The 25549-nt window shown below is 31.3% G+C and overlaps 1 protein-coding gene across 1 annotated transcript; it reads right to left on the bottom strand.

The window, feature by feature from the left end:
- Positions 1-19123: 19123 nt before the first annotated feature.
- Positions 19124-21801, bottom strand: LOC133174171 (ankyrin repeat and SOCS box protein 8-like). The gene is made up of 2 exons (XM_061309234.1): positions 21459-21801; positions 19124-20973 (listed from the first exon to the last, which is right to left on the bottom strand). Exons 1-2 carry the CDS (start codon positions 21486-21488, stop codon positions 19522-19524), a joined length of 1482 nt encoding a protein of 493 aa, XP_061165218.1. The 5' UTR covers positions 21489-21801; the 3' UTR covers positions 19124-19521.
- Positions 21802-25549: the final 3748 nt, after the last annotated feature.

Raw genomic sequence — 25549 nt, 5'->3', positions numbered from 1 at the left:
GTAGGTAGAACATGCTCTTGCGTATCGAAACAACTATTAGACATAATCCCAATATGCAGGTGATAATGGTAAATTGATACATAAAATAAGGGAAATTGACGATAGAAAAGTTGAAGTTTTCATGTTTATCATAAGGTTCAGTTATTAGTACGCCGTCAATATCCTTCTCAAGTAAAACATCCAAATATTAAACGGATGAGACAAACTATGTTATGTCTTTTATTTTTGATACTTCTATGTTTCGCTTGACTAGAGACAATTAGGGGCAACTATCAACTAAATCGTATGACAAAAACGACATAACCACAACTTTTCCATCGTCAAATTTTCCTATTTATGTAGTTAAATTGCGCTAACAACTGCATGCGGTGTTTATATTTCCCAACGTATATATACGATACTCAAAAGCATGCTCTGAGCACGATCAATTTTTTAACCGAGGCAGGCTACTGATGGATAAGTTGATGTTGCAGGGATTTCAACAACCACGTTTCAAATCAGCATTTCGTAAATTCTTTGGTCGCTATAATGAAATATAAACTATCATTGGGTCGTATTTGGACTGACAAATTTCATACCAATTATTAAGCCTTTGTTTTTATACTAAATCTGACTACGGAATATGCTGTCTACCTGATCAATACGGCGGATGTAACCGGTTGACATGGGACGCATACTCCTCCTAGATACCTGATCCTACCTACAAAATTTCCAGGGGTTCTTGTTGTATGCCCTGTTTACAGAATTGTATTGCTTGTATCTTTTAAAGATCGATAACTGTTCGTTAATCTTTACCTGTTTATTTCGAGTTCAGTGGAATATATTGAATCAACGTATGAATGAAAATAAATTTTAAAATTGATGAAATGTCATTAAATGTCGAATTGAAAGCCAAAGCAAGAAACTTCTTCTTTTCATGCATAGAAGTTTTTAAGTAGATTCGGTTTTATAAAAATACACAAACATGTCTACTTATAATGGGGCAGAATTAGTACCAATGGGTATTGTTGGACGACCTGGTCTCCCTTTACTATATAGATATTGTCAATGATGAACTCATACATTTTCTCAATATCAACCTCAGATAAAAATCTTTACTTTCCTCCTAGAGAACAAATTCACAGATTGAGATCAAGCATCCTCAGGTAGTTTAGAGTCAATCCAAATAGTAGTATGTTGGTCCTTATTAAATCTCCAAAATGTTGCTGCATAATTCTCCAATTGCTGCTTAGATCAGTTATTGCACAAGTTGTGGGTGAAGATGACACGCTTATATAATAGTTCTCCAATATTCAGAACACTGCAGTCAATATTCATTATCAATTCCATCCTTCTCAATTAAGGCATAAATGACTTGTTTTCAGTATTGAGGCAATTTCCCACACGCATTTGTCACGCATTCTGTGGTAAATAAATTGTATTATTTTTCCACTCCTTACCGCGTCAAAATGAACAAGTTCTAAAATGAGTTATTCATAAGATTTAAAAAGAAGAAGCTTAAGAATTTCGATTTTGACATCAGAAACACAAAATATTGCACCAGAATATATTTTCTTTCGCCTTTAAGGAGAAATACATGTATACTAAGTCTTCATTTTCAAAGTTTCATTTCTGTTTCATATACATGTATACAGAAAGAAAACACATAGGATACCGATTGTCGTCTAAAAATTGCTATAATGTGTTCACACGGCAAAGCAATGGATGCGATTTCAAGACTTCAAGACTTCACATTGAATATGATAGCCTACTCTTTACCCTTATATACGTACGATATAAGTTTATTGAAATTGTCAATATCTGTGCAATGTGTAACTTTATTAAGAAGTATTTTAAGAGAATTGCTATATATTCTGTTCAATATGAAAATCTACAAAAAAATAACTTTGTAGTCAGAAAGTTGATTCCTGTATTAATAGCTAGTATTCCTCAAACCAGAAGTAAATTTTTTCTTTTTTTTATATAAGAATTTTGGTGACTTACTCAAATAATTTCGCCATTTTAAGAGTTCTTTTACATTGGTTTTATTCCCGAGATTATACCAAAAACTCTGTCACTTTGATCACTTTTCCTGGAGAGAAAAAAATGACCACTATTGAAATTATTGTTAGTAAAGTCACCATATATCAAGCATTTCTCGGATTTTCTGAAGGGAATATCCAATATCAAATGGACAAAATAATAGAATCCAGGAAGACGTCGCCAATGATTTAACACAATGTCATTTGTGGTTAACAGAAGCATTCATCAAATTGACATTTGAGACAATTTTGGAATATTTGAGCAAATAAATGTAGTATGCGCCATATATATTGCATGTCGCATAATGTACATCATATAATACCCACGCAACAAAGCAAAATGCAGCTTTACGTTTTTTGATAATATTCTATGGAGCTAATATCTTTTTTGTAGCTCTAACATGGTTTAATGGGGATCGATTTGTTTAAAAATATTTTATTTCCTTGTTTATAATTTATGCATCCCCAAAATCAACACTCAAACATTGATGTAAAAACTAAGAGAAAAGGTAATTATTTTTATTATTTTTGTGTAAATACTTAAAAATGGAATTCTTTGTATTTCAATGCTACATTAAATAAAGCAAACAGTAAATATTTTCCATGATGCAGTTCAATGTTTTCCAATTTTCTGTCTTCTTTATAACTCTACTTAATTATCAGAACATTAGCTTTTTTACAATCGTGGGTCTTGAATAAAACCTGTTCATTGACATTCAAATTGCAATTGATATTAACAGGAGTTACAATATATCCTTTACTGTGACAGTATATATTAGACTTTATCAATCAATTCATGTATTATTAAAGTCATAGCTCATTTTCAATTACCAATATCACTGAGATTATATATTCTAGTCTTCTTTATTTATTAATTTTTTTGTGTGTACATTTTTAAAATACAGATTGAATAATTATTTTTTTGCTTGTATTTCGTCCAATTTTTTTTCACACGTAATTGCATAATTTAGATATTGACTTTGCAAAACATATCAAAGACCCATGAAATATATCGCCTTTTGTCAAAATGCTCTGCCGAGATTGTGTTAGATATGGTATGAATTGTTAAGATAATGAACAGTAATCGTGCTTAAAGTCCAATGAAACAAAACAGATTGAGAGCAGGGGAAACACGGACCCTTGGAAACATCAAATGTAGGATCAGATGCCATGGATGATTCAGCATCCCCTGTCAATCAATCACGTCCGCCGTTACAGGTTTGTCTAGATCGGGTGAACCGAGTATACCTTACACAAATGAATACGAATATAATGACAAAACATTTTTTATAAAAAACTTTTGTCGACAGCCTACCTTTAGGTTGTAATTGCAAACTAGTTTTTTTGTAAATAAAAAAAAAAAATAAAGATCAGCACAGTATCATACATAAAAAAAACCAACATTTTTTTTGTTGATGCGAGCAGTTTCATTTTATTTTATCAAAAAGAACTAATGATAAAATATTTTAAAATCAACATTTTTTGTTACCACGGGGCAAGTTTATTAACATAACATCAAAAACATAAGGTCATGACACTTTCTAAAAAATACACTACCTCTTCATTTCACACACATCCTTTAGCGCCTTACACAATTATCTAAAAAGTCTCTATACCACTTAATACTTAATTTGCTAACAGTTATTTGAGTATAGGCTAACTTTTGATATATTTTTTGCTTCCTTCAGCATTTTTGAGTTTGCCATAGAAATATTCCGAGTGCATCAGGTCTGCTAATAACGGGGCACAATTGGTATCCATGATCTCTTTTCTTATAACATCGGACAGTATCAAAACACTTGACAACAATGATGTTTCCTTTTTTGCATTGTCTTCATAATGTATTTTCTCGGGATTATTTGAGGGGGCGGTGTTAACGTCCCTTCAAGAATTTTTCAATTTTATCGAGACGACACCACTTGCCGGTGAAGGGCTACAAATATAGACCTGTATTTGGTGCTCACGGCCTTTGAGCAGTGAGGGATCTTTTTTGTGCCGGTACCTACTGCGACACGTGACCTCGGATTATACGGTCTCATGTGAAGGACCTGTCTCCACGCTCCACAGTGGGATTCGAACCCGAAAAGTAAGGATCAATTCGATACTCTAAATCAAACGCTCTAACCACTGCGTCACACGGGCAACAATATTCTTTCATGTAAACTATCTCTAAACAATAAAACCGGTTTCTTTTATTCACTAATTGGATGCAAGTTTTAATCGAGACTCAGTTTTCATCAGTCACTTTCACTTTACGGTCTTTTAAAAATATCTTCCTCAGAAGGGTAGGGCATTTTAGTAAATTGTTCTTTATCTAAGGTCTAAATACTGAGATTGTTCGAAGTGAAATTCTGGACATTGAGAGCGGGAATGCTATGAAGCCAAATTTCAGTCTAAAAGCGATGTCTTTTTTGGATATTTCCGATTGGAAAATGGTTCACCACAGGCAATATTTAGAAATCTGGAAAAAATTCCATAATTCTTTGATTCAAAAAGATCTAAATGATTTGATACCAAACGGACTATCCAAAAAAATACGTAAGTTAAGTGCAGTCTTAGACTCTTTTTAAGCCCCTCTGTATGAAGTATAATTCTTATAGCATTGAAATATGTCTATCAATTTTAAATGTAATGTGCAAAGGCGAAAAATCATGATCAAGGAAATAATATGAATCGGAAATATAAAAGTTAAAAAATGAAGTAGGAATGCCTAAAAATTCATTGTATAAATTTAAATTGTTAATCTAAAAGTAGAAATATATATTAGACGTTCCATGAAATTTATTGTGTACCTATGACATTCACTTTATTTGAAATTTAAAAACACAATACTTCTGTTTGACTCAAGTATCATTTTTCTTTGTTTAGAGTTTACCTGTTGCTATCCAAAATTCTGTTAATAAATGACCAATAAGTTTAATATTGGACAGATGTCCTTACTTATTTTACACATACAAGTAACTTATTGGACAGATTTTATATTTACAGCGACTCTCTGTTATATAACAACTGAAAATAACAAAGGATAACATAACAAACATTTTTGTTTGAAATTATTTGGAATACGCTTACCATAAGAAAATGTGGTTATATCATGATAAAAGAAATCACGTGAATATACAACTAACAGGGAGTGTCTTTTCTATACGCTATTACCAGTTAATATTGATGTGATTCACGTCTAATGAGTGGCGTCTCTGAGGTAAATTATATTTGCCGTCAATTATTTTTTTTTCTTTTACACTGATTGATGTATTTGAAAGATTTCATGGGTGTCACATTAACGTTATGTGGCAAGATGCCATAAATTAACTTCCCATCTTTGTCTTCATATTGAATTTCAATGACTCAGAAGTAAAATTTCTCGGAAAATGTAATTTTTCCCTAGATGGAAAAAAAAATACAAAGAATATCGTTGGTGAAATTGATCTGGTTGTAAAAAAAATCACATTGTCAATATATTATTGTGGCATTATACTATCAAGCAATCATAGCATGCATATATCATTAAGTGCACTCTATTTAGTCCTTCACAATATACAATATTTAAAGATTTACCATATTTCACCAATAAACATATGAATTTTAGATTGATTTCAATGAAACATTTGTGAAGTACTGCTAATGAAAATAAACAAAGATAATTTTACGCGTATAGTTTCTTAATGAAACTTTTTTACATATTTATAAATGATTCCAATTTTGATCTTCTCTATATATACGTATGCTACTGATATACCGAAATGAAATTCTAGGTTTGCAATGATATCTGATGAGAGAAAAATCTGGATTGAAAAAGTATATTTAAGACAAATCGTAGTCGAACAATTAGGTCCAAATTATTGAATTTTTAACAATTGAATACCTATTACTATTATTATGGTAGAAGAAATAACTGCATTGCATTCCACCCAAAGTTTCAAACATATTTTTTTTTCAATATCGAAAATCATTGTCATTCATTTCCTTAAGAAAATTATATACATTGCTAATAATATATCTTTACCGATAACTCAAAATTAGACATTTCGTTCAAATTTCAATGCCGATATCGTTATAATGAAATATGAAGATAAAGAACAATAATCAAGCAGTCATACAAAAATCGTTCTGCTTTTCTCTCAGTTGATTCGATACGCAAGAGCATGCTCTACGTGTGAACAAGTTCTTAAATGAGGTAAGTTATTGACAAATAAGTTGATGAAACAAGAATATCAACAGTCTAGTTTAAAGTCATCATTTCGTAAGTTCTATGGTCGATATAATGACCTTGTCAGTAAATATCTATCATTAAGTCAAATGCTGACGTTTTTCATACTAATTGTTAGGCCATTGTTCACATACTGAATTGTCGACGGATTTTCCCGCTATTTACCGATCATGACAAGGAGCACACTGCAGGTGTGACCGGTCGGCAGGGGATGCTCACTCCTCCATGAAACTTGATCCCACCTCTTTTGTTGGAGGTCCGTGTTTGCTCTGCTCCCGATTCCTATTGTTTTAATGGACTTTGAGCTTGAATACTGTTTGTTATCTCCATATTTCATTTTTTTTAACCTTATGAAATAAAGCATTTCGCTCAAAGTTCTATTCTCATAACTTTATTAGTCAAACAACTAAGACTTTCTTTGACTACTAAAGATATGGACATTGAAATTTGAGCGAAATGCTTAATTTCTTAGGTTCAAAAACAGAGTCTAAATGTGACAGAATGAACTTGTTTTAGAGACATTCTGATTTCTGAGATTGGGCACTTTTCATCGATATTTTTTACTGTAAAAAATTGAGTTATCTGAACCATAACACTTTATAGTTACAACGGCACTTAATCTCTCGATCCGTCTAGATTTACGACTGGAGAATCAAGACAAAAAATTCTTTTCTCGCAGGTTTCCTGAAAGTTACGCAGACCTTGTCATTCCTAAGCTAATTAATGTTAGTAATGACCATATTTCACAATACGTCACAATAAAAAAGTTGAACTTAATGGATTTTGATTTCCATTTAGAAAATCAAACGCTCTATCAAAAGTTCACTCAAGTTGAATCAATTTCGCGTCTTCAAAATGTCATTAGAAGGATGTTTACAAAACAAATAAGTAAATGTTGCAAGAACTGTTGAACAAAATGTATTTTTTTTACAATTTCAACAGCGAAATGCTGAAATTTATTCTTTAAAGTGGTGATATTTTTGAAAATAATATTTTCAGAGGGAAAATATCAAAAGTGACATTTTCATTGTAAAAATAAAAAAAAAATTGAAAACTGTTTTCTTCCCTTCACGAAAAATAATTATCACAAAAAACAATACTCAGTGTGTTAGATCCCACCTCTGGAATTTCCAGGGACTCATGTTTTATGCCCCCTTCACAGGGTTGTATTGTTTAAAGATTTTTTTCTTCCGTTCACTGTTCGTTATCTTCACGCTTTTCATTCATAAAAAAGCAAATGAACCATCCTGACACGGACTGAAACTGTTCAAATCCATGTTTACAATTTGTATTCAATAATCGCTTAGTATGACATTTCAAAACTGCTCAGGTATGATGTCACGCCCTTCGACACTTTGTTACAAAAAGAAAGGAGCACAAGAAAATCCAAAGAAAATGTAATATTGAGAAAGATGAAAGTCATCTTTTGTAATTGGATATGGAATTCATTTCACTCGTGAAACAGGATTTTAAATAATTCCACTCATCACGTATGCTTTCATTTTGGGCTCCTCTGGTCCTTTGACACCCCTACCCCCTCAGAAAACAAGAGGCTTTTTGAAACAACGCTTACCCGAGCAATCTTGGCCCTACTATTTTATTTAAAAGATTTCCCCCTTAAATTCCTGTGAAAAATTTTGATCCCATTTTACCCCCTCCCCCCCCCCCCCTATCTGGATGTAACGATGATTTAAGGAAAGCGAATCTACACATTAACATCGGGATTTTCAACATTATATCAATTTTTGTTTTACGATACCTCCAAATAAATCACAAAACTTGCATAATATGTCTGACGGTGAAACCGTTTGGGTCAATGCAGTTTCTATTTTTGTACTAATTATTCCATAACTTTATAACCTCTCAAATGGCGTTTTGCATTCTGCTTATGATGTTACACTTTTCAGCAAACTCGTTTATCCTACGTTTACCGTGTGTCGTAAGTTCAACTTAAAAGAACGACATTTATGACAAAAAAGAAATATTCTATTCCTTTGCAGACTTTCCAAAAATCGGGATTTAGATTCCGAACTTCTCGGATTTTTCCAACAAATTTGGAAATACCCGAGTCATTTCCATGACAAAAATATGACGTCACATAAAAAATTATTTAGTCTGAGGATGAAAACGATAGTTTTATGGTATGGAAATTGTATTAAATCGTTGTTTTTAATTTTTCAGGTAAGTTGTTGCCATGCTTAAGCCACCATGTTACCATGTTCCGCAAAGGATTATTGAGAGTTTGGAATTTTTTCACGTGGACTGATAAAAATATCTATGAACAATGTGTAGATTTCAACCCGAATTACCGCCGTCCATACACGTTGTCTATGGAGCTCACTACGCTCGCCATAATATGGTTTAGTGTGACATGCTATTCTTGAATTCCAATGTTGTAGTATTCTCCCAAGTTGTACCCTGATCCCATTTTATGGATCAATAGTATAGCTTATACAACCTGAATCGTTACTATCTGAAGATGATTATGTCGAGCCTTGTGTGTGGCATCGTCCATATCCCACACCAAGTAGCTATGTTTCTTTTTTTTTTTAATTTTAATGATTTTAATTTAATATCAACAAAAAATTGTCTATCATTACTAAATATCAAAAAGTTGTGGCGTAATATTGTTTTTTCTTATTCTTTTAAAAAGAATGTATTATATAACATTTTTTAAACAAGTCAAGAATTACTGGCTTTTTAGTGTGAATTTAAATACCTAATGTTCGACAAATGAGAAAGTGAAAATTTTGATTTCATTTATGAAAAAATTTTCTTTTAATTAGCATTAATGTATACTTTATGTAAATTCTCCACGATATGCAACAATCTCACAAATGTTAAAATAATATCATGCAGTGATGCACGCATGAAAGAGGTCAAATATGATGAATTCTGCATAGTATAACATTTTCTCAATATGAGTGGATCTTCACCCATTTTTTTTTTTAAATTGTATCCTCAAAGTATCGGTAAAAATAAACATTTTTAGCTTTACAAAGTAATAGAGCAATGACTAAATGTTCATTAAAAATATACTGTAACTACACAATTATATCTTTTCAAGACATATTTGAAGTCAAATTATTTAAGGACCAAAATCTTATTAAGATTCTCCCTCTCTTTTTCATCTCATAAAAACATTCAGTCCATGTCATGTGCAGAAATGACCTAATTGGGAGGGAAGATTCAGGAAAGGGTTTGCTTCGGTCATGTTTTGAAGTGAACCTCAAACGAATGTATATAGTCCATTTAAACAATACAAATCAGGAGCAGAACAAACACGAACCACAAAAACATCAGAGGTGGAATCAGGTGCCATGGAATAGTGAGTAGCCCTTGCCGACCGGTCACACCCGCCGTGTTCTCCTTGTCATGATCGGGAAATAATGGGAAAATTATAACAAAATACTGTTATGATAACTGTAAATGCCACAATATGTAATGAGTTGTATGATAAAGTGGTTAAAGTGTCGGCCTCTAAGAAAAAAAAAATGATATTCGGAATTTTATCGCTTAGATTCAAACCCCGTAAAACACTCTACGAAGCGAATAAGCTTAAATTCCACCGTGGAATAATTAACTCTAAATTTGCTCTAAAAACTTAATTAACAAATTGAATTCGATTGAGTGGAAAAAAACTATTAGGTAGTTACTATGCCCACCCCATACCCTTATCAGCTATAGTGTATGGCCATCAGCCATCTGTATTTCCAGCTCTCTCGAAATAAAATACACAACTGAGTCTGCCACATCTTTTTAATATTTGGATATGGTACTGACTATAGACATTAATGGCAAAATATTAAGTTATCTAAATGACAAATGGAATGACATCAGTTTCTCAATAAGTTGATGTTGATGTTGTTCTATGAAATATAGAAATATCGAATGATAATGCTAAGAAGAAAGTTGACTGACATGTTTTATTCCAATCATTAGGCCATTTTCTTATGCTTTTTTTGACAACGGATTACTCTGTTTTATTTATCAATATAGAGTGCACACGATGGTTGTCACCTGTCGATAGGGATGCTTAATCCTCCTTGCCACCTGATCCCTTTTCTGGTATTTCTGGCGATCCATGTTTCTGTCATATTCTCGTTACTGACATGTATTGTTTATAGGATATATGGGATTGATCACAGTTAATAATCTTAACCATTTACATAGGACATCGCATTCCAGATATTTCATATTGAGGCGTACACAATTGGACAGAAATGCAAGAAGACAAAACTATCAATAGACCATATCCTCTCTGCTACCTTATAATGTTTATAGAAACGAAATTCGTTCTACAAAAGGAAGCTGCATTGAAAAAGATCAAATTACATGCATCATGCGTGCGCAAGCTTCGGATAGAATCATTTTTATTTTATATGATATGCTTCTACATAAAGCATTTAAAAGTTTTGTTAATCAAAAATTTGTTCGTTTTCTCTCAAATTTGTACTTAGTTGTTGTTCATCATGGTGCCTCAGCTGAGGTAAAAAGGAACAATGCTTTACTAAAAGTATTAGTGAAGAGCATTATTACCCCTGTCAACTTTCTTGGAAAGAATGCTTCATTGATCATCTTTAAAAGCGGATTCTTTCGGCCGCTGTCGTTACATTTGTAATATCTTAATTTCTATCAATTCATTTTAGCACCAGTAAATTAAATTAAGCCATTTAATCAAAGCGAGACAAAATAAGGAAGCGGATTCAACAACATAATCCTTTCAGAAACACTTCATTCCATTCACAACATATCAAAACTCAGTAAACATGATAAAATAGATTGAAAAAGATTGGTTCAACAGTGGGAAAAAACTTAGATCATATTAGTAAGATTACACATCTGCTGAAGATTTCACTGATCATGTAATAAATGAAATAAGAAAATACAGTATCTGAATTAAGTTCTTGAATACCACATTAATACAAAATAATGCTTTAAAGTCCTTGTAGTTGTTCAATCCCAGCAAAAATACTTTCTTTGGTAGGTTTTTCTTTCTACTTAATGGTTTTGCACTAAAATAAAATATTTCGATAAAATTACTGATACAAAAATAGTACGATGATTATCTACTCTCCATTCATGATATTTTTCAAGGTATATTTTAATTCCAAAAAAAAAAAAAGAATTTTTATTGCTCAATAATTGCAAGGAACACAGGTCTGAAAAAAAGTTTTCTTGAGAATGGTATTCTTCCTAATACCTAAAATAAAACAATATTGGAACCAAAAAAAAAAAAAAAAAAAAAAAAAAAAAAAAAAGCCAATAACAACAACGAAACAAAAACCAAATAAATAAACAAATAAATAAGATTTAAAAATTCATTTTTCATAATACAATTCTATTAAATTGTCGTACTTCAGAACATGAAAAATTCCAGAAACTTATTATTGCATATCTACAATTGTTTTTCGCTCCCTCTCCCTATTCTCCCTTTAAAATAAAAATTTCGGAACCTTATTATTGCGCAAAAGACACCAACAGTCAAATTCCAAAAGATGATTTGGCTACTGTATTAAATGTGAGAGGATTTCTTGGACCCAGGTTTTTATAGAAAAACCAACTTTTTTCGGCCCTTATTTGGACCCAGCTGCAGATAACGACAATATACCCGGACATTCTACAAATAGCGAGGGTACTAATATTACGAGTATTTGTTTGTCCACATTTTTTTTTAAATTAAATAATTGCATTTACTGGTAATTAGTGGGAAAAAATATTTTACTTAAAGTATTATCTGCCACGTAGTTTAGAATAAAAGAAGTACTGTAATTAATAATTGTATATAAATTTATTCAATGTTACATTAGTTCCTTCAAAGAGAGCACATGATCTGTCATGTCTTAAAAACACACTGTGATCTTGAAAACAAAGAAAATTAATAATTGTTGAAAAATGCTACAGAACTTGTACTTCATGAGTTACCTTTCTTGTTCTGGAAGAGGTAGAATATTCTTAAGAGTTAAAACACTATTCTAATCAAAAACTTTCAAATTTCATCAGTCTATTTCACACTTGTACCTATAGGTAATAATTAGCAAAGACGTTTGAATTCATATTGAAATACTTTATTATTTTTTAATACCCACACCTGCTAAAGAGAGTTCGGGTATATGCTTTATCCTGCTTTGTCCGTTCGTCTCTCTCGCTATATAACTCCTCAAATTCCTCTCACATTTTAGGTAGTAGCCGATTTATCTTTAAAAATATAATAGATGATCTGTAGATGTGCAATAAGATGTAACATTTTCATTTTCACCATGAGGCAAACTGAAGGTCGAAAAACGACGTTTTTCTACAAAACCTTCTTCCTTCTTCTTACATTTTCAAACATTTTTGTAATATCATTGCTTGTGCTTTTATTAATGGATGATAAGGTTTAAAATTTTCATATTCACATTTAGGTCAATTGAGGGTAAAAATCGTAGCTTTTCTACTAAACAAACCTGTTCCTAGAATTCCTCTTAAATTCTATAAAGTATCCAAACTATATTTTTGAATATTATTAGTAATGTTTTGTACATGTGCGATAAGGTCTCAGAATTTTTATTTTTCACCCATTGGGGCCAATAGGGGTTCGAATAACGTTTTTTTTTCTACACAAACTTGGTTCTCAGAATATCTCTTACTTTTTAAGCATTAACCATTCATCTTTTGGAATATAATTGGTGATGTCCGGTAGATGTGCAATAAAGTTGAGTATTTTTATTTCCATGGGGAGGTTATGCAATACCTATTGTTTGTTCATCAGATATCAGTGTCCAAAGAAAAATAACTTTTGAGGTAAATACTTTCCTGCAAGTACTACTGTCTTATAAAATACGAGTATCTAGACCTATCATCAACCAGCATCACGATTCGCTACCTTTCTAATACCATGTCCAGAATTTTTTTTTTTGAAAAATATATATAAACATTCATTGTTATATTTCCTTTTGGTTATAAAAGTATTTATGTAATACTAGTGATCTGGCAAAGTTCCATATCAAATGAATCAACCATCCAAACATAACATATATATTGTGTGAATATTGTAAAAGTATTTGCTTTTTATGTGTATTTTAATGTTATTAATTAACTGGATGCATATTTTGTTGTATTTTTGAAAGTGTATAAATCACCACCTAACGCAGATATTTTTTTTTTCAGAAACAGTTTTAAAAAATCTTTGGACATAAAAAAATTGCGTCGTAGAATTTGTTAAATTCTACTAAGCTTGTGTTATAGGCCTGTAAGCAATAGAAATGAATAATTTGTCACTGAATAATTTTTGATACAGTTTCAGAGAAATACAATAAAGTTATATGGCATTTCCATTGAAACATTGATCGCTACGGAAGCATATTAGTGCCACTTGGAAACTTTTTTATTTTTCATTTTCCACACTTTAATCTGTAAATTTTACACTTTAATCTGTAAAATTTACACTTTAATCTGTAAAATTTACACTTTAATGTGTAAATTTTACACTTAAATAGATCTGTAAATTTTACACTTTAATCTGTAAAATTTACACTTTAATTTGTAAATTTTACAGATTAAAGTGTAAAATTTACACTTTAATGTGTAAAATTTACACTTTAATCTGTAAATTTTACAAAGTAAAGTATAAATTTTACACTTTAATCTGTACATTTTACACTTCAATCTGTAAAATTTACACTTTTATCTGTTTTATTCACATAATCAATTCGGCAACTTCATACATCTTAAGTAACACGCTTTAAATTCAGCAAACCATGAATCCTGAATGATAAAATTTAATTTTGATTTTTTATTGAACAATAAATGTGGAAAATAGTAACTTACAAGATATTTTATGTTTGGATATAATACAAATAGTAAGCAATCTAGTATGACTGATATTAGACTTTCATAGAATATTTGAGAGAATTATGAATTCAGTGGATATGAAGAGCAAATCAAACGCACATATCTTCTCAATGAATATGATATTGATATCATCATACGCAAATTCATTTCAAGCACTCAGCATTTCAATTATTGATAGCATTAGATTACATTCTACATGTATTACGGACATCAATTGAATTGAGAATTTTTTAACAACCAATTAATATATTAATTATTAAAGTATATACATGTATAAATAATTAAAGTATATGAGTACTAAAGAAATATACTGGATTGAAAGCAGATTCCCGATATTTTGCCTGGGAAAATTACGAGGCCCATGAGCAAATCGCCCATCCATACTTATCATATATACATGTATAGATTTTTATGCAAACACTTGTGAAAATCTCAATTTTATACTGTTTTTCAAATGTCATAGGTATAACACTATGAAATGACCGTTCTATTTTTACAGATTAAAGTGTAAAATTTACAGATTTATGTGTAAAATTTACAGATTAAAGTGTAAATTTTACAGATTAAAGTATAAAATTTACAAATTAAAGTGTATATTTTACACATTAAAGTGTAAATTGTACAGATTAAAGTGTAAATTGTAAAGATTAAAGTGTAAATTGTACAGATTTAAGTGTAAAATTTACAGATTAAAGTGTAAATTTTACACATTAAATTGTAGAAATTAAAAAATAAAAAGTGTCAAAATGGCACTTATACGCTTCCGTAGATCGCACCTATATATATACCAAAGACTATTATTTAGCTTGTCGTTTGAGCAAGATTCTCACTAAAAATAAGGCAATAATTTTTATCTTATTCCTGCATTTTTACGAACGGTCTTTCGACCCTACTCGTTTTCAGGCTAGTTGTATGCAACTTTGTGATTCTGAGCACACGTTCCTCTGATGCAACCAAAGATATATTAGAGGATATCTGTAATATTGAATATTGATTGCTAAAAGTAGTTGTTTATTGACTGCGATATGTTTAACTATAAAATATGATGAGCGACAAGGAGGGAGGATAAACTTTTCTCTAAACTGGTACCTGATTCCGAAACACAACCTTTACCCCATGTTTCATTTTTAAAGTGGATTCTGACGTTGTTTTCTTAACCATGATGTATATAATATATGTAATATTCTAAAAAATCAAAAATAAATTCTTTCGAGCTAGTCTTATAAACAGGCAAGCATTTGCAAAATAAATATTTTAGATCTTCTTTTACATTTTAAGTTATGCGGTAATAAATATTCCCGCATTGACGTCATTTTATTGTATGTCTGACTCGTGTAAACTTTCTGTATTGACTACGTTTTATAACATGACTAGGAAACAAGGACCCTTGCTCTCTTTACATACTCTAATATAACTCTTATTTATGACAGGAAATAAAACATTTTAGCGTGACTAAGAAAATGAACACCGTATCCGTGGACAACCTATTATCTAGATATCAATGATATCTAAAATTAAGTGTGAAGATAAAGAACACTGACCATTTTCAAAAGTTCATTTAAATGATAAGAATTATGAGCATAGCAAACACAGACTTCTGAATACAGAGGTGGGATCAGGTGCCATGGGGGAATAAGCATCCCTGATCACACCCGCCGTGTGCTCCTTGTCGTTATCTGGTAAATGGAAAAATCCGTAGACAATTCAGTGTGGAAAAAAATGGCATAATAATTTGTATAAAAGGTTTCAGTCAACGTTCGCCATCAGGATTGTTTTTATTTGCTAAAAAAGGTCATTAAATCGACCATATAATTTGCAAACTGTTGACTTTAAGCGAGATTGTTGATATCCTTATATCATCAACTTATTTGTCAAAAGCATTTTTTGAAATTGCTGTACGAAGAATATGCTCTTGCGTATCGAATCAACTGAGATCAAATGCAGATCATATGCACGTGATAATGGTATATTGCTATATAAATAAGGAAATGTTTATACAAAGTTTAGTTGTTAGCTTGTCATCAATGCCTTCCACTAGTAAAACATTCAAATATGTAACTGTGCAGACTCTGTGTTGTCGTATTTCCAGTTCAATTGAATGTATAGAATTAACTTACAGATGAAACTGAATATTAATTGTTAATTGATAAAACGTCGACGATATATCTAAGTGTCGAATTGAAGGTCACAGCAAAAGACTTCTTTTTTTAATAAGCTATACAAGAAAAAAGCCTAAAAGCTTATGGGATGCTTGTTTTAAAGTAAGGTGTGAGAAAATCATTTTTAGCTTCCAAGATATTGTTTTTTGTAGTGAGTCATAATACGTTTCATAAACAATGAATCCCAAAATATTGCCAGTATAATTTTCCATTATCATGTAATTGTGCACTATTAATTTTGAGGCCCCAAGCGATTATAACATCGTCTTCCCAAAGTTTAATTAGTTTATTTTCAACCGTACTTAATCCTGAATTAAAAATAAGCATGTTAAGCACGAATAACAAAACGACTTTGTAAAATGTTTAGTTTTCTAGGATAGGATTTCAAACATGTTGTATAGAAGCAACAAACACCAATTACCCAGTGTCTGGTATTGACATTTGCATTCTTTAAGGTACTTGAAACAGCATACCAGGCAAAGTCTCATTGTGTAACTAGGGCAAAATCATCATTGGTGCTAAGAGCAATGAGTATCTATTGATATGAAATAAATGTCAGGCTCTCGTCTTCCTGTATGCAATACTTCACACGTCAAAATCTCAAGAGAAAGCAGTTGATTGTTTAGTTTCTTTGCATATAATTTTAATTGCTGATCTATTTTTAAATTTTATAGATCAAAGAAGATTTTGTTTTTGTTTAAAGTTGTTCTTTGTTATTTTTTCTTTGTTTTAAGGAAACCTTGTCTCTTTTTCAGTGATTAAGATTAAAGTAATTCTATATTGAACTTTTGTTTAAAATAGTTTAAAAATGTCTAAAAAGAATATGAAATAATAAGATAAGAGTTTTTATATATGTATACCTTTTTAAATGGTTCATGAAATAATACTTTAAATTGTTATCCCAATGGACTGGGATTAAATATGTACTTGTCTAATCTTTCTATATCAGTGTTATTAATTTTATGATATGTATCGTTTATAATTGACTCGACTGATGTAATGGGAGATAATACTATAACTTTCATTATTGTATTTTTACTCCTGCATTAAATTTCATGCTTATTGGCGTACACGTGGACGACAATTAGAATAAAGACAATTAATTAACCATTACAGTTTGTTTTTACGCTATTTAGCTGATAATTCTTTGTTTCTAGAATTATTATTTTGACAGAAGCAGTCATAACAACAACTTTTATTATTAAATAATTGTGGAAAGACAATTTGTAGCAATTTCTAATACATACACCCCCCCCCCCGAATTTTTAGTACTTAGCAGACGAAATCAAACTGGACATCTGTAATAGCCTCGTCTGATATGATATTTACACAGACAATTAGATCGGTGAGGAAGATATTCCCGGAATGTGATATGTAGAACAAATGACCGTCGGCTGCAGTGCAGTAGTGTGATGCATGCTACGTGTATATCTGTAACCTCTCAGCTAGAGTTCTTCGCCAGGTATTAATACTTTGATCTGGAGCAGTGGGATATCTCCTGGCTCACACCTTGACACAGTTTATACAGTCTGAATTCTCCAGATACTATTCACAGATGTGGTTAGATAGGAAACGCTCTGGTGAAATTATATGAAACCTTTACTAACATAGGGTTATATATATATATATATATATATATATATATATATATATATATATATATATATATATATATATATATATATATATATATATATGAGGGTTGGTCCAATGTAATGTCACATCAAACTTTCCACAAAACTTTATATATTTAAACATCTATCTATCTTGACCAGAAATCTCATTCAGAAATATACAATACTTTGTAAATTATAAAAATAAACACAACGTTGGGTCTCGTCTATCGCCGCACGGCAAGAATGTACCGACGTCGTTATGACGTTTCTCTTTGACACTCACTTTAAACCTGTTGATAATTAAGATTTCCGCATAAACAAATAAATCTAAAAATAATATTTAGATAAGTTCAAATAATTTTAATAATAAAACCCAAAACAAGACGTTTTATAGGAAATTGACAGGAAAGATTATTAAAAATAAATACGCGAGTGGTTAAAAAGTTAATGTCATGATGACGTCGGTAACATTCTTTTCACGGGGCACAAGACAATATCTAATCGCTAAAACTTTTTAATATCTTAAAAGAATATCTTATATAATCGAATGAAATTCTCAGGCAAAAACCAAAATAGATAAGGGTATTAATGTATTAAACTTTGTTGATAACATTGGATTATTAAGATTTCATAGTAGTTGTGATATTACTTTGGGATCATTGTTCGTATATATATATATATATATATATATATATATATATATATATATATATATATATATATATATATATATATATAAAGAATAAAAATAATTCAGTATAAATTACGATATAGAATGTGTAGGTTTCATTTCTAAGTTAGGTAAATGTTAATTGAAAAATCAAATCATAGATGGGACAATTAAGTTTCAAAACTTCTTTCTTCTTTATTCTAAAAGGTATAGCTTTTTGAGAAACGGAATTCCGAAAATAATTGTAAATTTAATTTTATTTAATTGCATGAATTTAGAAGTTTCCAAGTGTTTTGAAGTCCTTAATTTTTCTACTTTTGTGATAAGAATCGCTCTGTTAATTACAATATACACTTAATATAAATTGAGGAAACTTCAATAAACTTTTAATAAATTACCCGTATTTATTTATATATTTCAGAATTGAGATTCTCTTATGAAAAATATAAAAATTAGTTGTAAGAAGTTCGTGGTAAAATTAAGTTTTTGCACTTTTTTGAAAATCTTAATAGATGTACAATGTACATGTACGCCATTTTATTCATTGTAAGAATGCCTATATTATAAATGTACTCTATCTGTTAAAAGCATTAAGCCAGAAAAAATACGTAATTAAGTTATTGCTTTATAATAAACTAATCCCTTTTGAAAAAGTTATGGATATTGTTCTTAGCAGGTAGGAGATATATTTTAAAACAAAACATTGAGGAGTTCCTGGGAGCACAGACACAAAAGCAGGCAGAAAATCGGAAGGAATGTAACAGAATTGCACTTACTGCTCTAGGTACCGGTGCACGACAGAAAGGCTTCACATTAAGTCATCGCTTAATGTATCTGACAATTGAAGACCTTAGGTAAATAAATAATGTCTTAGACTTTAAATCATTCATACCACAGACAGCATTAGTTCTATTATGTCTAATCTACATTTTAATTTTGAGACTCTGCACTATAATAAATAAACTCTTAAACAGTTGTAATAATTCTATTGACTAATAAAAATAGTTCTATATCATAAATCAAAGAGGAGGTAGGACTTGAGGAGACTTGGAAGAGGAAGGCTTTTTACTTTCTCTGGCAACCCGATACAAATTCGATCCCGGATATACAACCTGCAAAGATGTTTTAGTTCTCTTGGCTGACACCCGTAGGACATCAGACATTTTTTGGCTTCAACATTTATGGTATTCACATGCTTAATGCTATCATTGTCATACAGACAAGCAGCCACAAAAAGTAAATGACAAACTTCCTTTTTTCCGAACACATTGTGCATGTAATGGAGGATTCCAAAATGATCCTTTGCGCGAACAACTCCTAGATATCCACGAAAACTAACTTTGGCACCGAATTTAATAAGCAAAGAAATGACGTCAAAATGAATATCACATCCATTGTTTTTCAAGTACTCTATCAGAGGAGGGAGGTATGGGTCTCTATAACTTGTATGCTCTGAAAAAGCATTGACGTTGGCGTTATTATTAAGAAGTAACTCCACGATCTGTCGTCGGTTTTTCAAGCCGACTGTAGCACAAGCGAGCATTAATGGCGTGGCACCACTTTCGGTCCTTTCCTCAACGTTAGCTTGATATTTGATTAAAAGCTCACATATTGCTATGTTGTCTCTAACAATTGCTTCGTGAAGAGGACTGTTTTTATGGTAGTCAGGACGGTTCAAAAAGGCACCATGTTTTAGCAAACATTCTGTGATTTCAGCATTTCCTGATTGTATAGCACATTGTATTGGACTCCGTTGTTCGAATCTAGCAGGACATGTGGCATTTACATCGGCATTATACTTCAACAAAAGTTTAACAGTTGATAGCTTTTGCTCCTTGCAGGCCCTCATCAAAGGAGTTACGCCACATCTGTTATAAACGTTTGGGTCCGCTCCATGGCTTAGCAAAAGTTCCATACATTCTAAATTATCCAGTGGCACTATACTTATTTCATATCCCATGAAATATTTATGAGTAGGGCTAGCGCCGTTTTCTAACAGAATCCTTGTGCATTCGATGTAGTTATTTTCGATCGCCATACTTAGCGGAGACATGGACACTGATTCGTCTTTCTCATTTAAATTATCTTTTTCTATATCGTTCTCTTTGCAGAAATTTAAATGTGCTCCGTGTTTGATTAAGACGTTCAAAACATTGTGAAAACCCCTTCTTGCACAAATATGCATAGGGGTGTAGCCTATATCATCGGTCAAATTTACATCGGCGCCATTTTCCAACAAAACGAAGACACATTCAACATAGTCTACAAAGGACGCGTAATGTAGAGGTCGTAATCCTTTCTTCACACGTCCATTGACATCCGCTCCGCATCGGATGATCAATGTTATATCTTCAATTGGGGATTTGTATGTAATGGCATCAGCAAGTAGCCTTAACAGAGCCTCTGGAGTCCACTCAACTCTTCTCCTGATGATAGGCTTCGGACCATCGTATGTCATGCAGTTCTGTTGATTACAATTGTGAATTATTTTAATTCTATTAGAATTTAAAATATTTTTGGTTGTTTTAATCGTTTAAAGAAACTTTTTTTTCAAAACGTTTGCAGAAAAAAAAAGAAAATATTCCCTTTTGATGTCAACTATTATTGTTAACATTTAAAAAAAAAAAAATTGCTTTGCGAAAAAAAATATTCAGTTTTGAACGTAGAAAGGAATCACAAAGACAGAAAGTATACATGGGTAACATTATCAAAATGAATTTAAATTTAAATATTAATCTAAAAGCGAACAAATCCTTTAAAATACTTTTTTAATCAATGAGGAATCACGTGTATGTAAAATTCCTGTTTGAGTGCGATTTAATATTCATGAATTAATTTAATGTTTTAAAATATTTTATGTAAAAAATAATAATATATTATAATATGAAATACAATTACTTTCTAAAATGATTTCCATCAATAAAAACGCAACTTAAAAAAAAAACTCACCTCAAAATCTTCATAATCATCATACTCCATTCCGTAACTTCGATTGATGCTCTAAACTGTTTTCCCTATTACACGATATTTATAATGTTCGCGCACTCATATTCTTACTAGTACGTTTCACGCATCGATAATGTTGTTGAAGGGGGTTCAGACAAGGATAAACGAATCAATACAGCATAAACAAAAGCGTACCGCACTATACGATCGAATCGCTGTTGTATCGTATAAAACCTGTCCATTACGCGATATATGCAAATAAATTCCATCAGCCTTTATCGAATTGGTTCATCGCAAATGAACCCGACAGGCCCCAATATAATATGTGTCAGAATTACCAACCAACCGACCTAACCTGAAAGCAAGAGAGGGGGAACAAAGAGTCAATCTGTGATGTTGTTCTACTGGCATAATGGTACTCTCTATATCGTCATCAAGAGGTGAACGTTTGCTAACGGCATTCTGCCTGTCGTTATGTACAATATGTTTTAGTTATACAATGGCTAGAACCTCCCCAGAGACAATGAGTATAACATACAATCCCCCCGTAATTAAGAGATCAGAAGGCAACCTGAGACATGTTACCTTGGGATAACTACTTCTACAGGTATCAGGTAGAAACTCAGGAAACACAAGTTTCCAATGTGTCTATAGGCATGTCTACGCAGTCAGCATTTTCCTCACAGCAGGTTAATTAAATCAAGCATGCTTGGCATCAGTAAAACACGTCCCATCGACAAAAAAGAAACGAATAATGGAGATAAATTTGATATGTTATCTATGTGAAGATTTTTAATATTAATAAAATCCAAAAGAAATTATTGACATAGGTTGACATTTTTATATTGATTAAAAAAACATACAGGATGTTGTTTTATTTTCTCTTTTTTTCTTTCAAATTCTGAATTTCATGACTTAATTGTAAAGAATATTGGTATAAAGGGAAGAGTAAGACGGTTAACATACAGATTTAAATAACATTTTCCTATTTTACATTCTCTGATCTTCATCATACAGCGTCCACCATAAGTTCAGTCGTCGATCCAGTATCGTGGGAATATACTTGTATAAACTCAGTTCCTTAGTATCTGGGTTGATTCCCGATTCCTCAAAATTGTTTTAATGTTTGGCAGCTACTAAACGTTAATGTGTGTCATTTGGCTGCTATGCTCTCTTATACCTACATCATATTACATCATGCACAAAAAGAAATTTTAGCTTATTATAAGCGTTATTACTGCAGTAAATTTCTTAAATATTTCTGCCGCCTCTAGAAAATTGAAAACATTTTCATTACTTTTTCAATTAAAATCGGGAAAAAGAACATATCAACAATTTTCAGGCGCAGATCCAAGATTTTTAAATATTTTATCCAACGACAAAATCGGGGCATATACGGTGTAGTTTAAAAAAGATTTTTTTTGTAAATTTATATTCATTAATCCGAAAGATATAAACACATTTTAGTTAGCAAGTATATTAATGACAGTAACATAAATGCAATCACTCCGTTCAGAAAAATAACTTATACCAGAAAATGCAAAATAGAAAAAGAAAATGAAGGCACAGGGCCACAACGCTGAACTGGGCCATCTTGGCCTGTTGTTTTTCAGGACATTCAAACCATGTTTTCTTCTTCCTCTAATGAAAAATGTGACCCCATATTGTGGTCCTACCCAAGCTCCAAGTGATTAACTTCAATACAAACAGCACTGGACTGCTTCAATATCAATATGACTGACATAGCCTGCTATTCTAAAGAAAAATATTCTTCTGATTTTTTTAATTCACGATTTTAACTGCTTTCTCTATTACTATTGCAGTTAGATTTTCAAAGGAAAATACCCTCTGTTCTCAGTCGGATTATTTTCAATAATACTCAAAAAAAGTCATCAAAATATATTACATTTTCATGAAAAGTGGTTTTTCATCAACTGAGTGCACAATGATATCACCCGTATGATAAAGTCATATCAAATGGTATATAGTTACGGTATGCAGTATGTAGCATGTTAAAGGTTTCTGTCTAGTCTCAGTGCTGAAAAAGAAGAAGCTATAACCACAATACAATTTAAGAGGTTTGAATTAAAAAATAATGATTTTAAAATTTTATAGCAATTGTGAATGAAATTCTTATGAGATAGTAAAACAATTGGTTTGAGTGTAGAACGAAATTATCTACAAGAAACTATATATACCTATGTCTTTTCTCAATATAATTTCGGTCAGTTTTCAAGGTTAGTAACAGAGCAATTAAAAACCTGTTAATAGCGTTTGAATCAAGAAAACAATTGATTACAGCTTATAATGTTGATTGTAGTTAACATGGACTTAAATTGATATTTATAAATTGATGAGTGAATTACATGTATATTAGACAAGGTTAGGAGCTTACTTAGAGTACGTTTTACAAGATTAAAGGATAAATATTTGTTCACTTTCCTTTTTGTCTAATTACCTTTCAACAACATGTTTTCTATCAAAGCACTAATGATCCATTAATAAGGAGACTTGTTTTCTATTGTCTGAGGATTTCACGCCCAAAGCAAAATCTATTAAGCGCATTAAACAGTTCCAGTTGGTATGTTAAATAACAACAGCCCCAGTGACTCTCTGTGCATCACCACCTTCTGCACCCGGTAACACCACATCTGTTCAGCGATGGAGACTTTCAGGAAAATGTTTATGTTGGTATGTGAGTAATTCCGCCAATATTATTTTAATCATAGGTCAGGGATTTCGTAAAGACATAATAACAATTATGAATACATTACCGACCAGGCCAACAAGAATTCGAGTCGGAATTGTTTCAATAAATATTAGGATGATAATGAATTTGCCCTTGATCAATATCAAGTTTTTCAAAGTACAATATTTGCTTTGTTCGACATTAAATCATAAAACTCCTCATCATTTTGAGAATCAATACCAAAAGAGTATCGATTCAAATGTAATGTTAAAATAATCAAGTGTTATCAATAAAACTTTAAATACTTACACTTCTATCTACTTTGATATTTGTCCTAAAATTTCAATACGATGACTTTATTTAAGAAATAAGGTATCATTTTTAAACATCTATCGGGATATATTTACATTCCAAATGTATTTTGCTCATAAAGTGTGCAAAAAGCTACGGCATTCAAAACACCATAACACGGACAGGGGGTCAAAAGGTTAAAGTATGCGTTTTATTTTGACTTCACAAACATTGAACGCTGTGGAAGTGCAACGTCATAAGCAAAATTCAAAATTCACGCTCACATTGAACAGAAGCTATTGCAATGGTTCTTCAATGTAACTTACCCGAAGGATAATACAATGATTTTGAAATCTGAATCACATTTGCAGTCAAGGCAAGGAGTTAAAAATGTGAATATAAGCATTGAATCATTATTTTTTGAAAGATATAGTCTCATAACTGCAACGGTGTATGCAAACAAATTTTCATAACGCTCTAAAGGGCGTTACTCAATTTGTTTGCACACACCGTTGCAGTTATGAGACTATATCTTTCAAAAAACAATGATTCAATGCATAAATAAATACGGGTTGGTCACGAGATCAAATTCCATAAAGTCCGTATTAAAAAATACCAACCCGTATTTATAGCCCAATAAATGTTTTAAAATGATACCTTATTGCTTATATTTACATTTGTGACTTATTCATATTTTACATTTGCCTGATTATAATCTTTAACGCGTGAAACGTTTCATTTTTCAAACCCAACGGCACGTGTTTGATCTGATTGTGCGTAGGCCCTTTATGACGTCACTGAGAAATTACGTCGAACGTTTATGACGCGAGGAAACCGTTTTTATACGGATATAGATATAGGATATTGCTTTTAATAGTGTTATATAAAAGAAACATTTGCAAAGGTAAATATAAAATATTAAAGTAAACACAACGATGGGTCTCGTCTTTGTGCAAATATCATTTCTAAATTCATCACTTTTTGCGTAGATCTTGTGTATCATTAGTGTCCAAGAGAAACGTTCATAATGACGTTAAATTCTTATTACAGTGTAGAGATAGACGAGACCCAACGTTATGTTTATTTTAATATTTTATAATGTAATGCATATATC

Source organism: Saccostrea echinata, unplaced genomic scaffold (genome assembly GCF_033153115.1).
Source record: "Saccostrea echinata isolate AGI-Se365-2 ecotype Australia unplaced genomic scaffold, CSIRO_AGI_Sech_v1 ptg000057l, whole genome shotgun sequence".
NCBI lineage: Eukaryota > Metazoa > Mollusca > Bivalvia > Ostreida > Ostreidae > Saccostrea > Saccostrea echinata.
The sequence above is the reverse complement of the archived record's forward strand: the minus strand, read 5'-3'. Positions and strand labels throughout refer to the sequence as shown.